The sequence below is a fragment of the Elephantulus edwardii genome, unplaced genomic scaffold, assembly GCF_000299155.1.
Source record: "Elephantulus edwardii isolate Elephantulus edwardi_28Jun2011 unplaced genomic scaffold, EleEdw1.0 scaffold00269, whole genome shotgun sequence".
Taxonomy (NCBI): domain Eukaryota; kingdom Metazoa; phylum Chordata; class Mammalia; order Macroscelidea; family Macroscelididae; genus Elephantulus; species Elephantulus edwardii.
Window position 1 is genome coordinate 2,752,151 of NW_006400019.1, and position 14,442 is coordinate 2,766,592.

General features: G+C 40.1%; 1 protein-coding gene across 1 annotated transcript in view; it reads right to left on the reverse strand.

Moving 5' to 3' along the window:
* The window catches only part of F8 (coagulation factor VIII, procoagulant component), a 212,088-nt gene that overhangs the window by 124,447 nt on the left and 73,199 nt on the right, over positions 1 to 14,442 (reverse strand). The window contains exons 5-6 of the mRNA XM_006900001.1: positions 2,541 to 2,609; positions 1,224 to 1,340 (exon numbers count right to left, since the gene is read on the reverse strand). Coding sequence (XP_006900063.1) covers positions 1,224 to 1,340; positions 2,541 to 2,609 — 186 coding nt within the window. The remainder of the gene's footprint in view (positions 1 to 1,223; positions 1,341 to 2,540; positions 2,610 to 14,442) is intronic.

Below are 14,442 nucleotides of genomic sequence, written 5' to 3' on the forward strand. Positions count from 1 at the left end.
ATTGATTCAGTGACTGGGATAATTGGGATGGGAGTGTCAGAGACAGTGCGATTGGCACAGGACAGAGCGGAGCTTAGGGCTGTTGTACACAGGGTTGCTATGAGTTGCAGGTGACTCGACGGCACATAACAACAACAACAACAATTCAAGGCAGCAGTCTTCCTGAGGCCGGCTTCGGCAATGTCCTTCATCTTTGCCAGAACCATGAACAACTGACGAACCTACTTATCCTCACCGTAGCCTGCATTCTCCATTGTATTTCAGTCTGGTTCTCATTCCTTTGTAATAAGACCTGTCTCTTCAGGAGGAAACTTTAAATAACTTGTCTTTATTCTTTGTCTCTTGAAATTTCACAATGACAAGTTTCTGTGGAAGATCTCTTTTATTCAGCCTGCTGGACACTTTCAATATGAAGACTTAACATCTTTGCTTTTTTTACATTTTCTTCTGTCATTTATTTTATTCTTTTTAAAGATTTGTTTTAAAACTTATCTCAATATTTCTTCTCTTTTCTTTTACTTTCTGGAAGATTCTTATTTTATGATCTTGGCTTAGGGGTAAGGAATTGTACTGCCAAAGCAAAGGTATGCAATTTGAATCCATCAACTGCTCAGTGTGGGAGACAGATGGGTTATCTCCCTTGTGATTTCCTGCCTCTAAAAACCAGCTGGAGGACCAGCTGTGTGTCAGTTCTGACTCAACAACAATGCTATTACTGATTTTCGCTATTTGATCTTACCTTCTACAACTTTACTTTGGCAACCAGAATCCCAATTTCTTCTTCTAATTGTTCTTTTTTTTCAAGTGGTAATAATCACTACTCAGATAAACCCCGCTGGCTACAATATTGCCACTGTGCAAAGTGATTTGGTTCGTTTTCAAATAATCTTATTGACTTAGTGAGAGGTATCTTCTTGAAGATCAATGATAAAGCAAATTGGAGTTTTTAGAAATTCTCTTTGGTTCTAAGAATTAACTTTTGTAAGATTATTAATTTGTCTTTTCATGTGTCAGATTTTCCTTAAATACCTGTTCACCTCAAATTTTCCACAAAAAGAAAGAGAAATACAACTGTGAGCTCTGTGCATTTTCAGGTGACTGAGGGCTGAATCAGCCACTGTAAGATTCTTGAGAGGCCTAAATTGAGTGGCCGTTGCTTTGGCATATCAGAAGATTGTTGATTTCAGAGGACCCTGAGGATTTTTGAGCAAGTATATACATACCTGGCAGAGATCGATTTACATAGCCATTAACTGTGTACATTTTAGGCCAGGGCCTAGTAGATGTAAAGTCTGCATCTTGAGCCAAAGATCCATTTGCTTCTGCGTGCCAGCTTTTTCCTGATAACAGAGGAGACAAAAGCAGGTAAGTGTCTCCTGGTTGGCGGAGACAATCCTTCCTGTGGTGAGGATTACTCACACCTTAACAATGTTTTCAGTAAAGTGGGCGGAGAAGACATAACTTCTCAAAGTTATTGAGAGGCAGAAAGAAAATAACAACCCAAGGGCAAAAAGGAAACAAAGATGCTGTTGTCCCATTAAGTCAGGTGACCTTCCAGTGGGTTTTCAGAGGCAGGTGATCGAACAGGAGCAACTGGTGGGCCTATGATTCTGAGATGGAAGCTCAGTTCCTTACCTTTAAGCCACCAGAGCGCCCCAAAAGATTACAGCCTAAAGATTACAACCAAAGAAATCCTGTGAGGCACAAAAGAACAACCACCCAGACTTGAGGTTCCCTTTAAGCAGAAAGAGAAAGTGAAGAGGGAGAAAGTCTTTCTGAGAAAAGAGAACAACATTAGCATGACAATAACATGTTCCCTTTAGCTTCTATAATAATACAGTCAAGGAACAGAAACACTAAATACAGGAGAAATAATGGATTCCTCCCTTCAAAAGACAAGTGTAGAAGAGGAAGAGGAAGAGAAGATCACAGTATTGCTGCTGCTGTTGGGGACAATAACGCCACTGCTCAAGCATTTGTATTGATTTCTTCTTCAGAGTAACACGACTAAAAAGGACTGTCATTATCTCAGTTTTTAATTTGAGGAAGTTATGTCAAGTAACTTCCCAAAGGCTGCATTCTAAGTAAGAAAGAAGCTAAATTATTGAGAAAATGGGAGCTCCGGTGGTCTAGCAGGTAAGGAATTGTGTTGCCAATCCAAAAGCAGGCAGTTTGGATCTGTCAGCTGCTCCACTAGAGAAAAACTGTTATCTCTTCCCATGGGATTTACAGCCTCTGAAAACCCAGTTCTGACTTGATGGCACATAATAACAACATTGAGAAAATAGAGCTGAATACTTGACTGATAAATTCAATGAGGGAGATGAGGCCAACTTGTTACCCAATCCTCCTGTCCTTATTTTTTATAAAGTATAACCTTGATTACATTTTTTTCCCTTCAAATTAAATTGTACCATAAATTGTAGCTTATAATCTTTCTAGAATCACCTCTTCTGGATGATAATATCCCATAATATCAATTATTGGATTGTTAATATATTTTTATCAAAAGTCCAAAATGAAAATTGAAGCTCACTAACCTTCATCAAATACAGCAAAAAGTATCACAAATTCATACAAGGTTTGTGTCCTGTCTTTGGCCAGACTCCCTGAAAAAGAAGTAAAGGGATTTACGTTCTATTAAAAAATCCAATATGCATTCATTGTTTTTTCACATTGTGTAATACCCTACTATGTGCATGTACCATAGTTTCTCTATCCATTGCTTAGGTTTCCATCTCCTTGCTATTGTTAACGATTCTGCAACAAGCATGAGTATGCATATCTATTTGTTTCACAGATCTCATTTATCTAGAATATATGCCTAGTAGCAGAATAGCTCCACTCCCTGGAAAGGGCCATCATGCTTGGAAAGGTGGTGGGTTATCAAAAGAGAGGGAGCCCTCCAATGAGATGGATTGACACAGTGACTGAAGCAATGGGCTCAAGTGTGTCAGAGATGATGATGGCACAGGATAGGACAGAGTTCAGGTCTGTTGTTTGTAGAGTCGCTATGGATTGTACTTGACACAACAGCACCTAACAATAACAGCAACATTTGGAATAGCTGAAGCAAATGATGTTTCCATTGTCAGTCACAAAAGAGCAAATATTGGATAAGTCCGTCAGTCCAAAAAGCTAAAATTATTTATATACCAATCAAATCTGTCTAGTACTGTTACCAGTGGCCAAGTGGCAAGAAACTCTGCTGCAATTCTAAAGGTATATGGTTTGAATCCACCAGCTGCTCTGTGGGAGAAAGATAGGCAATTTCCTCTGGTGTGATTTATTGCCGCTGAAAACCCACTGGAAGATCAGCTATGAGTTGGTTCTGACTTGACAGTATACAACAACAGTTTTCAGTGAAGGGGGGAAAAAAAGAGAGAACAGAAAATTAAAAAATAGACGATGGACACTAATTGATACAAACATCCATTAGTAACTGGAACATGGAATGTACGAAGTATGAATCCAGGCAAATTAGAAGTTGTCAAAAGTGAAACCGAACACATAAATATCAGCATTCTAGACCTCAGTGAGTAGAGATGGACTGGTATTGGCCATTTTGAATCAGATACGATCTATATGTCTGAAGAGGCATAGGGTTGCTCATCATCAAAAAGAACACATCAGGATCTGCCCTGAAGTAGAAACTGTGAGTGAGAAGATAGTAGCCATACCCATACTATTCAAATGGATGCACTAACCATGAAAACTAAAGACAAAGGAATTCAGGATTTCTACCAACTTTTGCAGTCTTAAATTAATTGAACATGTAAGCAAGATGCACTAATATAAATTGGTGAGTGCAATGCCAATAGGGAGTTCTGGAGGTCTAGTTTGTAGGAAGTTGGACTGCCAACCCAAAGGCAGGTAGTTGAATCCACCAGCAGCTCCAAGGCAGAGAGATGGGTATTCTCTTCCTGTCCTATTCTGTTAGGTTGTTAGGTGCCGTTGAGTCAAGTACAACCCATAGCGATGCTATGAACAACAGATCTGAACCCTGTCCTGTGTCATCTTCACACTTCCTGACACAATAGAGCCCACTGTGGCAGTCCACCTGGTTAAGGGCCTTCCTCTCTTTCACCGACTATCCACCCTTCCCAACATGTTCCTCTTTAAGGAACAGCCTCTCCTAGCAATATGCTCAAAGTATGTGAGATGAATCTTCATTATCCTTGCCTCCAAAAAGCACTCTGGCTGCCCTTTCTCCAAGACATATTTGTTCTTTTGGTAGGCCGTGGGATGTTCAGTGCTCTACTCCAGCACCACAGTTCAAAGGCATCAATTCTTCTTCTTCCACCCCCCCCATTCATTCATTGTTGCACTATTCTCCCCTCCCAACCCTCCCCCCTAGTACACTCCCCTCTTGGAAAAGCAAAAGAAAAATTCTTTCATTGTTTTACAATCCCTCCCCCAGGTCCACTCCACCACGTAGCCTTCACTCTGGACTCCTGTTATGACAAAAATCCCTAATAATTTTCCCTCTTAAACAGTTTTCTCCCTCGTCTGTTTCAGTGCAGTATACATTATTGAACCCATCCTTCTCAGTCTCCTCCCAACCCCAAGGCCAGTCCTGATTTACAACAGTGGCATCATGCAGTTTTTGTCCTTTTGTGACTGAGATACTTCACTCAGCATAATGTCCTCCAGGGTCACCCATTTTGAATAATATTGCATGAGTTCCTTGTTTTTCAATGCAGTGTAGTATTCTATTGTGTGAATATACCACAGCTTCTCTATCCATTCATTTGTTGATGGGCACTTAGGTAGTTTTCAACTCCTTGCTATTGTGAACAAAGACGCAATAAACATGGGTGTGCATATATCTGCTTGGATGTTATGGTCTCTTTGGGGTATATTCTCAGTAGTGGAATTGCTGGGTCGAATGGTATCTCTATTTGCAACTTTTTGAGAAAGCACCATATTGCCTTCCATAGTGGTTGCAGCATTTTACACTCCCACCAACAGTGAATAAGGGTTCCAGTTTCTCCACAACCTTGCCAGCATCTGTTGCTTGCTGTTCTGTTAAATTTTGCTATTCTGACTGGGGTGAGATGATATCTCATAGTGGCTTTGATTTGCATCTTAGAGCTAGGGATTTTGAACATTTCTTCATGTGCTTGTTAGTCATCTGAATGTCTTCTTCGGTGAAGTGTCTGTTCATATCCTGTGCCCATTTTTCTATTGGATTATTTACCTTTATCTTGTTGTGGTGCAATTCTTCTTCTGTCATACTTATTCACTGCCCAGCTCCCAGATGCACAACAAGTGACTGGAAAGATCATGGCCTGAATCAGATGCACCTTACTCCTCAAAATGACATGATTACTCCTCAGTAATTTGGAGAAGTTTCTAACTGCAGAATTTCACAGTGCAATAAGTCTCCTGAAATCTTTGTTTTCAGATACAATCCATATTAAAGGCTGTATTCTTTGATCTTCCGCAACAAGTGCTGCAAGCTCTCCTCACTTTCAGTAAGCAAGGTCGTGTCATCTGCATAACAATGCAGGTTACTGATGAGTCTCCGTCTGATGATGCCACACTCCTCTTCATAAAGTCCAGCTTAACAAATAATTTGGTCAGCATACAGATTGAATAGGTGTGGAGAGAGAATATAACCCTGATGAACATCCTTTTTAATTTGAAGCCATGTAGTGTTTCCCTGCCCAACAGCCTCCCAATCTAGGTATATTGTTTCACGTGAGTTCAATTAAGTGCTCTGGGACTTCCATTCTTCTCAATATCAGCTATAACTTGTTATGATCCACTCAGGCAAATGCCTTTGCATAGTCAATAAAACACAAATAGACCTTCTGCTATTCTCTACTTTCAGCCAGGATCCATCTGACATCAGCAATGATCTCCCTGGTGCCATGGTGTCTTCTAAATTCTACTTGAACTGCTGGTGGTTCCCTATATATGTACTGCTCTAGCCTTTTTTTAATGATCCTCAGTAGTATTTTGCTTGCATGTGATATTAATGATATTGTTCAAAAGTTTCAACTCATCTGGATCACCTTTCTTGGGAATGAGAACACATATGGACCTCTTCCAATCTGTTGGTTAGACAACTGTCCTCCAAGTTTCCTGGCACAGACTGATGAGCGCATCTAGGGCTGCATCTGTTAACTGCGAAAAGTCAATTGACATCCCATTGATTCCTGGGGCCTTATTTTTTGCCAATGCTTCAATGCAGCTTCAAATTCCTCCTTCATTGCCATTGGCTCTTGCTCATGTGGTATTTTCTGAAATTCTTCAGTGTCAATCAGTTCTTTCTGGTACAGCGACTCTGTGTATTCCTTACATCTTTTGATGCTTTATGGGTCATTCAATAAATTGATCATAGCATCTTTAAATATTGTGACTTCAGGCTCCAATTTGTTTTCCAGTTCTTTCAGCTTAAGAAATGAAGAGCAAGCTCTTCCCTTTTTATTCCTAATTCCAGCTCTCTGCACATTTCATTATAATACTTGGTGCTATCTTATTGAGATGCCCTTTGAAACCTTCTGTTCAACTCTTTTAATTTGGCATCTTTTTCCCCTTAGTTTTGGTTTCTTAACACTGTAGTGCAATTTTTAGAGTCTCTTCTGACATCTATTTCAAAGATCTATGTTATTTACAGCCTCTGAAAACATTCTGGAGAGTCAGCTAGGAGTTGGTTCCAACTGCATGGCAATGACTGAGTGTGGAATGCCAAAGGTGGAAACAAAGAAGACTAATAGCTGGAAATTATGGTCACGATGACAAAAATGAGGCCAGAAATTACATGATATGATTTTGGTTCTTTTGTTTAACAGCTGATTTAATTTTATTTCAAAATTGTACAAAATGGCCATATGTGGCTATAAAAAAATGTTGTCTCCACAACGTGTAATTCAGGAAGAACAACAAAGTAAGTATCATTCACAGTGTAATGGAAAAGCTCTCTCTGAGGCAGAAATTACAACTCGTCTTTCTTCTTCCCCAGCCTCTCCCTCTTAGAGGATTCGAGTAAAATTGGTAAATCCCAATTCTGTCCGCTTGCTGCCATACTTTTCTATAAACTTCCCATAATGGTAGTAGTGGAAAGTGGGGTAGGCTTTGATGGCCTCCTGCTGACATAGATCCTGGCTCCTACCTTTGACACAGTCCACAGATGCACAGGCAATTTTGCGGTAGTCGTTGAAGGCATCAGCTGTGGCGATAAAGAACAGAATGGCATGATATGATTTTGCGAAACAGCACATCAGCAGAGGACTGCCAGAAGTCCAGGCTGGGTTTAGAAGGTGTCGTGGTATTAGGGATATTGTAGCTGATGTTAGATGGATCTTAGCTGAAAGCAGGGAATACCAGAGGAATGTTTATCTGTGTTTCATTGATTATGTAAAGGCGTTTGACTGTGTGGATCATAACAAACTGTGGCTGACTCTGAGAAGAATGGGAATCCTAGAACACTTGATCATGCTAATGCGAAACCTATACTTGGAGCAAGATGCAGTCGTCAGAACAGAGAAGGCAAACACTGCATGGTTCAAAACTGGGAAAGGTGTACGCCAGGGCTGTGTCCTATCTCCATACCTTTTCAACCTGTATGCAGAGCATATTATGCGAGAGTCTGGGCTCTATGAGGAGAAGTGTGGCATCAGGATTGGTGGAAGATCTATCAACAATCTACATTATGCAGATGACACAGCCCTGCTTGTTGAAACTGAGGAGGACCCGAAACACTTGCTGTAGAGGGTCAAGGACTGCAGCCTTTAGTATGGATTGAGGCTCAATGTCAAGAAGACAAAGATTCTCACCACTGGACCAACTGGCTGCATCAGGATGGATGGTGAAGAGATTGAGATTGTTATCTCTGTAAATGTTCACTAAAATTAATTAAAAGAGAGAGAGAGATTGAGATTGTTAACAACTTTAGTCAGCTTGGCTCCACGGTCAACACTCTTGGCACCAGTAGCCAGGAAATTAAAAAAAAAGTATTACGATGGGAAAGTCTGCTGTTAGGGACCTCTCCAAAGTACTGAAGAGCAATGGTGTCACTCTGGAGATGGAGGTGCGTCTGATACAGGCTATGGTCTCTGCAATCACTTGTTATGCATTGGAGAGTTGGACAATGACTAGGGAGGACAGAAGGAGAATTGACACCTTTGAGCTGTGGTGCTGGAGAAGAGTATCAAATGCACCCTGGACTGCCAAGAAAACAAACAGATTCATCCTGGAGAGGGTGAAACCAGGCTACTTCTTGGAGGCAAGGATTCTGGGGCTTTGTCTGACATGTTTTGGACATGTTGTAAGGAGGGACAGGTCCTTGGAGAGGGACATCATGCTTGGGAGGGTAGAGGGATGGTGCAAGAGGGGAAGATTCTCTATGAGGTGGATTGATTCAGTGACTGGGGTAATCAGGATGGGTGTGTCAGAGGCAGTGCGATTGGACATCGCAGGATCTCAGGCTGTTGTACATAGGGTCGCTATGAGTTGGACGGCACATAACAACAACAGTGACGCCGATACACAAAGCCCTCCTCACTTGATAGAGTCCATAGGAATCAGATTGACTACATCTTTTGAAAGAGAAGTTGGAGAAGCACAATGTCAACAGTCAAAACAAGAAAAGTGCCTGACTATGGAACAGGCCATCAATTACTGATGTGCAAGGTGAAACTGAGGTTGAAGGAAATGAAAACAAGTCCACGAGAACCAAAATACAACCTTGAGTTTCTGCCACCTGAATTTCCAAACTATCTCAAGAACAGATTTAATGACCAAAGATCAGTTCAACTGTGAGATGACATCAGACTTCATCCCTGAAGGAAGCAAAGGTCATTAAAAAGAAAGAAAAGGAAAAAGAAAGAAAGAAAAGTTCAAGATGGATGTCAGAATAGACTCTGAAACTTGTTCTTCAACACAGAGAACCAACTGAGATAACAAGAAATAGATACAGCCTTGGACATACTCACCAAGCTATGCCAAGAAATAGGGAAGACAAGTACTTGGCCAACAAATTGGAAAATATCCATATTTGTGCTCATTTAAAAAAAGATGATCCAACAGATTGTTGGAATTATCAAACAATGCCATTAATATAAAATGCAAACAAAATATTGCTGAAGATTATTTTTAAAAGGTTGGAAAAGTACATTGACAGGCAACTGCCAGAAATTCAAGCTGGGCCATGGCACCAGGGATATCATTGCTGATGTCAGATGCATCGTGACTGAAAGCAAAGAATGCCAGAGAAACGTCTATTTGTGCTTTATTAGATTATACAAAGGCATCTGACTACATGGATCATAACAAACTATGGTAACACTGAGAAGAATGGGAGTCCCAGAACATTTAATTGTGCTCATACAAAATCTATACCTAGACCAAGAAGCAGTTGTCTGAACTGAACTGAACAAGGGAACACTGAATGGTTTAAAATCAAGAAAGGTGTGCATCAGGATTTTATTCTTTCTCCAGACCTATTCAATCTGTATGCTGCACAATTCATTTGAGAAACTGGACTACATGAACAAGAATTTGGTATCAGCATTGGCGGAAAATTCGTCAGCAACCTATGTTATGCAGATGGCACAACTTTGCTTCCTGAAAGTGAGGAGGATTTGAATTGCTTTCAGCAGAAAATCAAAGAAAGTCTTCAAAACAGATAACATCTCAACATTAAGAAAACAAAAATCCTCACTACTGGACCAATAGGCAACATGATGATAGATGAAGTAAAGATTGAAACTGTCAACAATTTCATCTTACTTGGATCCACAATCAACATCCTTGGTAGTGGATCAAAAGACCCGTGGAATTGGGGAAATCTGCTGTCAAGGACCTTTTAAAAGTGCTAAAGAGAACTTAAATCGTGGTACTGAATATCTTTTAAAAGTGCTAAAGAGAACCGAATATCCCATGGACTGCCAAAAGAACAAACAAGTCTGTCTTGGAGGAATTGTTCCTTAAAGGCAAGGATTTTGAAACTTTGTCTCACTTACTTTAGGTATGTTGTTGGTCCTGGGCAAAAAAATCATGCTGGGAAAGGCAAAAGAGAGAAAGAACTTCAGTAAGGTAGATTGACTCAATGGATGCAACAATGACCTTGAGTGTGGAAAAGATTGTGACGATGGAGCAGGATAGGGGAGTTTTTCACTCTGGTGTTAATAGGTTCCTTCTGAATCGTAGAAGTTAGATTTTCATTGACTCATTGATGCACATTTTACCTCCCTCTCTTTCCCACTTCCCCAGTTCACATCCCCCACCCCCCCCAAAATTAATTCATTGTTGTCCAGGGTGGGGGTGCGGACTACAGGAAATTGCCACTAGATGGAGACATTACTTCATCACTGACTTGAGACCAATTAAACTTTCTTTGGTGTCAACGGAGGCAGGGCTTCCTATAGCAGTGCTTTTAAAACTGTCTGGCAACCACAACAGAATAAAATTGATGAATGGGACCTACTGAAGATTAAATCCCTGTGCACCTCAAAAACTTTTCCCAACAGGGTGAAAAGAAAACCTACTGACTGGGAAAAGATATTTGGCAATACCATCTGAGATAAGGTCTCATATCAAAAGTTTACAGAATATTTCAGAGCTTCCACAAGAAAAACACTGATAATTCAACTACAAAATGGACAAAAGACGTGCAAAAACCTTTCACAGAGGAAGGTATGTGGAAGGCCAATAGACACATGAAGAAATGCTCCAAATCACTGGCAATAAGAGAGATGCAAATCAAAACCACAATCTCACCCTGGTAGCAGTGGCAACATTTAATAGGACAGCAAGCAATAAATGTTGGAGAAAATGTAGAGATATTGGAATACTTGTACAGTGTTGGTGGGATTTTAAAATAGTGCAACCACTCTGGAAGTCAGTTTGGCATTTCCTCAGAAAGTTGAACACAACATTCCATATGACCCAACTAGTTCACTGCTTGAAATATACCCCAAGGAATTAAAATTGAGACACAAATGGAGACTTGTATACCAATGTTCACAGTGGCATTATTCACCATTGCAAGAATATGAAAACAGTCCAAACGTCCAACCACAATCAAATGGATTGAGAAATTGTGTTACATTCACATGATAGAATACTATGTAGCACCCAGGAACAAGGATTTTGAAAATTACTACATAACTTGGGAGAGACTGAAGGGCATTATGCTGAGTGAACTAACCCAGTCCCATAAGGACAAATACTGTGTAAGACCATTATTGTAAAAATAGAAGGATAACTAGTAAAATGTATATGAGGATCCAAGGAGGGAAGAAGTGAAAGCAGAGGTGTTAGGGCCTGGCTAACTTGTAAAGCAAGATTAGCCCTGTACCATAGGACCAGCAAGACTAACTCTGTCTTGGCTAGAGTATCTGCTTGGCAGTAAACAACTCAAGGAAGTAGGATGTTAAAAAATAAAAATGAAAATTAAAAAAAAAATTTGGTAAAAAAAATAAAAAGAATGACGAAATGTCTTAAACCTTAAAGAATATAGTGTCCTTATCAACCGAAACTATTTGTTCCTTAAGGCACACAATAAGGTATTCTGGAAAACCGCATTGTATTGTGCTGAGATTTGTAAAAGTTAATGATTGTCCAGATAATCAACATCTGAGATAATGTGATTGTTATAGCAGAGGTACTACTAAAAGCCTATATAAACTTTCTTTAAAAAATAAAATTTTGCTATTCGCCATCAGCAGCGATAGCCTCTCTGTGTTTTCATTTAATCCTCATCTCGTCTCGGCAGAACTGTTTGATTTAATGAGGCAGGACCCCATTACAGAGGGGTGAGGCTGGGCAGGTGGAGAAATCTTAAGGTCACACAATTTGATGGGTAGAGAGGAGTAAAGGAATGGGAAAGATCCGGTAGGGATCTAGAAAGACAGGGTAATTATGGAATAGTTGAATGGTGATTAATTTTATAAAATACAATGAATGGGAATGATTGTGTAAAACACATTGTGAGAGAAGGATGATGTGAAAGAAACACAATGTATACAACCATTATTGTTGTTGATGCAAACCAATATAAAATAAAAATTTTAAAAACACAATGTATAGGAATGAAAATATGAAACAGTGTGGCGGAATGCATGAAACAAAATGTATATAAATGAAGCACAATGTATACAACCTCCTTATGCAAACCAAAATAAAATAAAAAGGAATTAATTTTCTTTTTGTTGTTGTTGTTTTATACTGGTTTACTTACAAAGTTCATATATGTTGTTTTTCACACCAGATCTTTCCCCTTTTCTTTATGCACCCCTCCCTCCACTCATCAAATGGTGCAACCCTATGATTAAGCATACCCCCTGGCCCATCCTCACCCCTCTGTTCTCCTCTCCCCTCCTTGTATCCTCATACTTGTTCTACAATAATGGTCTTAGGCAGTATTTGTTTTTATAAGACAGTTAGTTCACTTAGCATAATGCTCTCCAGTCCCTCTCAAGTTGGGTAGCTATTTACAAAACCATTTCTCCTGTGTGCTGTGTACTATTCCATTGTGTGAATGTACCATAATTTCTCAATCCATTGTGGTTGGACATTTGGGCTGTTTCCATGTTCTTGTTATGGTGAATAATACTGACATGAACATTTGTGTACAAGTCTCCATTTGTGCCTCAGTTCTCATTCTCTAAGAGTATATTCCAAATAGTGGGACAGCTGGCTCATATGGAATTTCTATGTTCAGCATTTTTAGGAAGCACCAAACTGCCTTCCAGAGTGGTTGTACCATTTTATAATCCCACCAACAATGTATAAGGGTTCCTATATTTTGCATAGTGGAGTGTACTCAGGGTGGGGGATTGTATACCAATGAAGGAATTTTTCAAAGAGAAGAGCGAACTGGGGGGGATGGTGGACAGGGAGAAAAGTGCAACAATGAATGAATGAAAATCCAAAACCTGTTAATGTCCATTAAAATTAATAAAATAAAATTTTAAAAAAGAAGGGTGGAGGGTAAATGAAGGAGAGGAAGACCTCTACTAGGGGGGATTAACACAGTGACTCCTACAATGGGCTCTAGTGTATCAGGAAGTGTGAGGATGGCACAGGACAGAACAGGGTTCAGATCTTTTGTTCACAGGGTCATTGAGTTGTCCTCAACTCGATGGCACCTAACAACAACAACTATCCACCAAATTGGTGATGCTGTAATTTTTCTCCTACCCATACTCATCCCTGCGCTCCCACCCTTTCCCATATACGTTTTACTAGTTACCCTTCTATTTTTACAATGGTGCTCATATGCAGTATTTGTCCTTGTGAGACTAAATTCACTCGGCATAATGCTTTCCAGTATTTCCAAAGTTATGTAGTATTTTTTTAATCATTGCTCCTGAGTGCTCCATAGTATTCCATCATGTGATTGTACCACAATTTCTCAATCCATTTGGTTGATGATTGAGCATTTGTGCTGTTTCCATGTTCTTGCGATGATGAATTATGCTATGAACATTGGTCTACAAATTTCCATTTGTCTCAGTTATAATTTTCTTGAGGTATTTTTTTGTATTTACATTTTTTTTCAGAGGCATCCATTTATCACTGAGCAGTTTTATTTCCACTGTTCTAGCTAAGATTGTCTTTCTAAGATTATATATATATATATATTCACCTTTTGTCTCTGAGGAGGCTCCCTGAGTTCAGGGCCTGGGTGTTGGACATTTACATCGTGAATTAGCACCTAGGACACAATAGATGCTCAACAAATAGCTCTTTTCCATTGGCCAACACATCCCAAACCACAGAGTGGACAGTAGGTGAAACTCTGCAATGAAATGCACACAGGATGCATCTCACCTCATTTCTGGTTCTTAGAAAGGCCAGCACAGTGCAGGGTCTTTCACATCCCCCAGCTCCTCTCTCCAAGCTCCGAATCCTCCAAGGAACAGTGTTTATCTAACAGACTGCGATTTAACTTCTGCACATTCATGGTTTACATGTTATGTCTGTCTAGGGTTTATATTGGTTTTTCATGTGTGGTAGACTAAGCTTCCTTTTTACATACTTTTAAGTGGAATTAATGTATTAAAAGAAAGTAAAAACGAAGCCCAAATTCCCCAAGAACACAGCTGTGCATAAGATAAAAATGGTGACAGTATTTATCCCAGGCTGCTACTCAGCACACCAAGGAGAGCTGGGTGGTCCTGGGTGATGCCTTCCCTGGGGCAGGTGGAAAAGGTGGCCTGGCCCACTGAGGCCGAGGCTTACTGATGGAACAGTGTCCCGGGAAATGAGACCCTGCTCCAGATGGTGCAACACAGGAGAGGTTAAAATCCAAGTTAATGTATACTTCTAAAATGAAAGTTGGGGTGGGGAATCCTCTGTAAAGCAAGATAAATTCCCAGTGTGGGGATGCTCCCAGATAAAAACTGTGGAGGGAATAAAAAGGGGACACTCAGCCAGTGCCTGGATTTCCTAACCCAAAGACCACCAAGATTATTGCTCTCAGGCAGC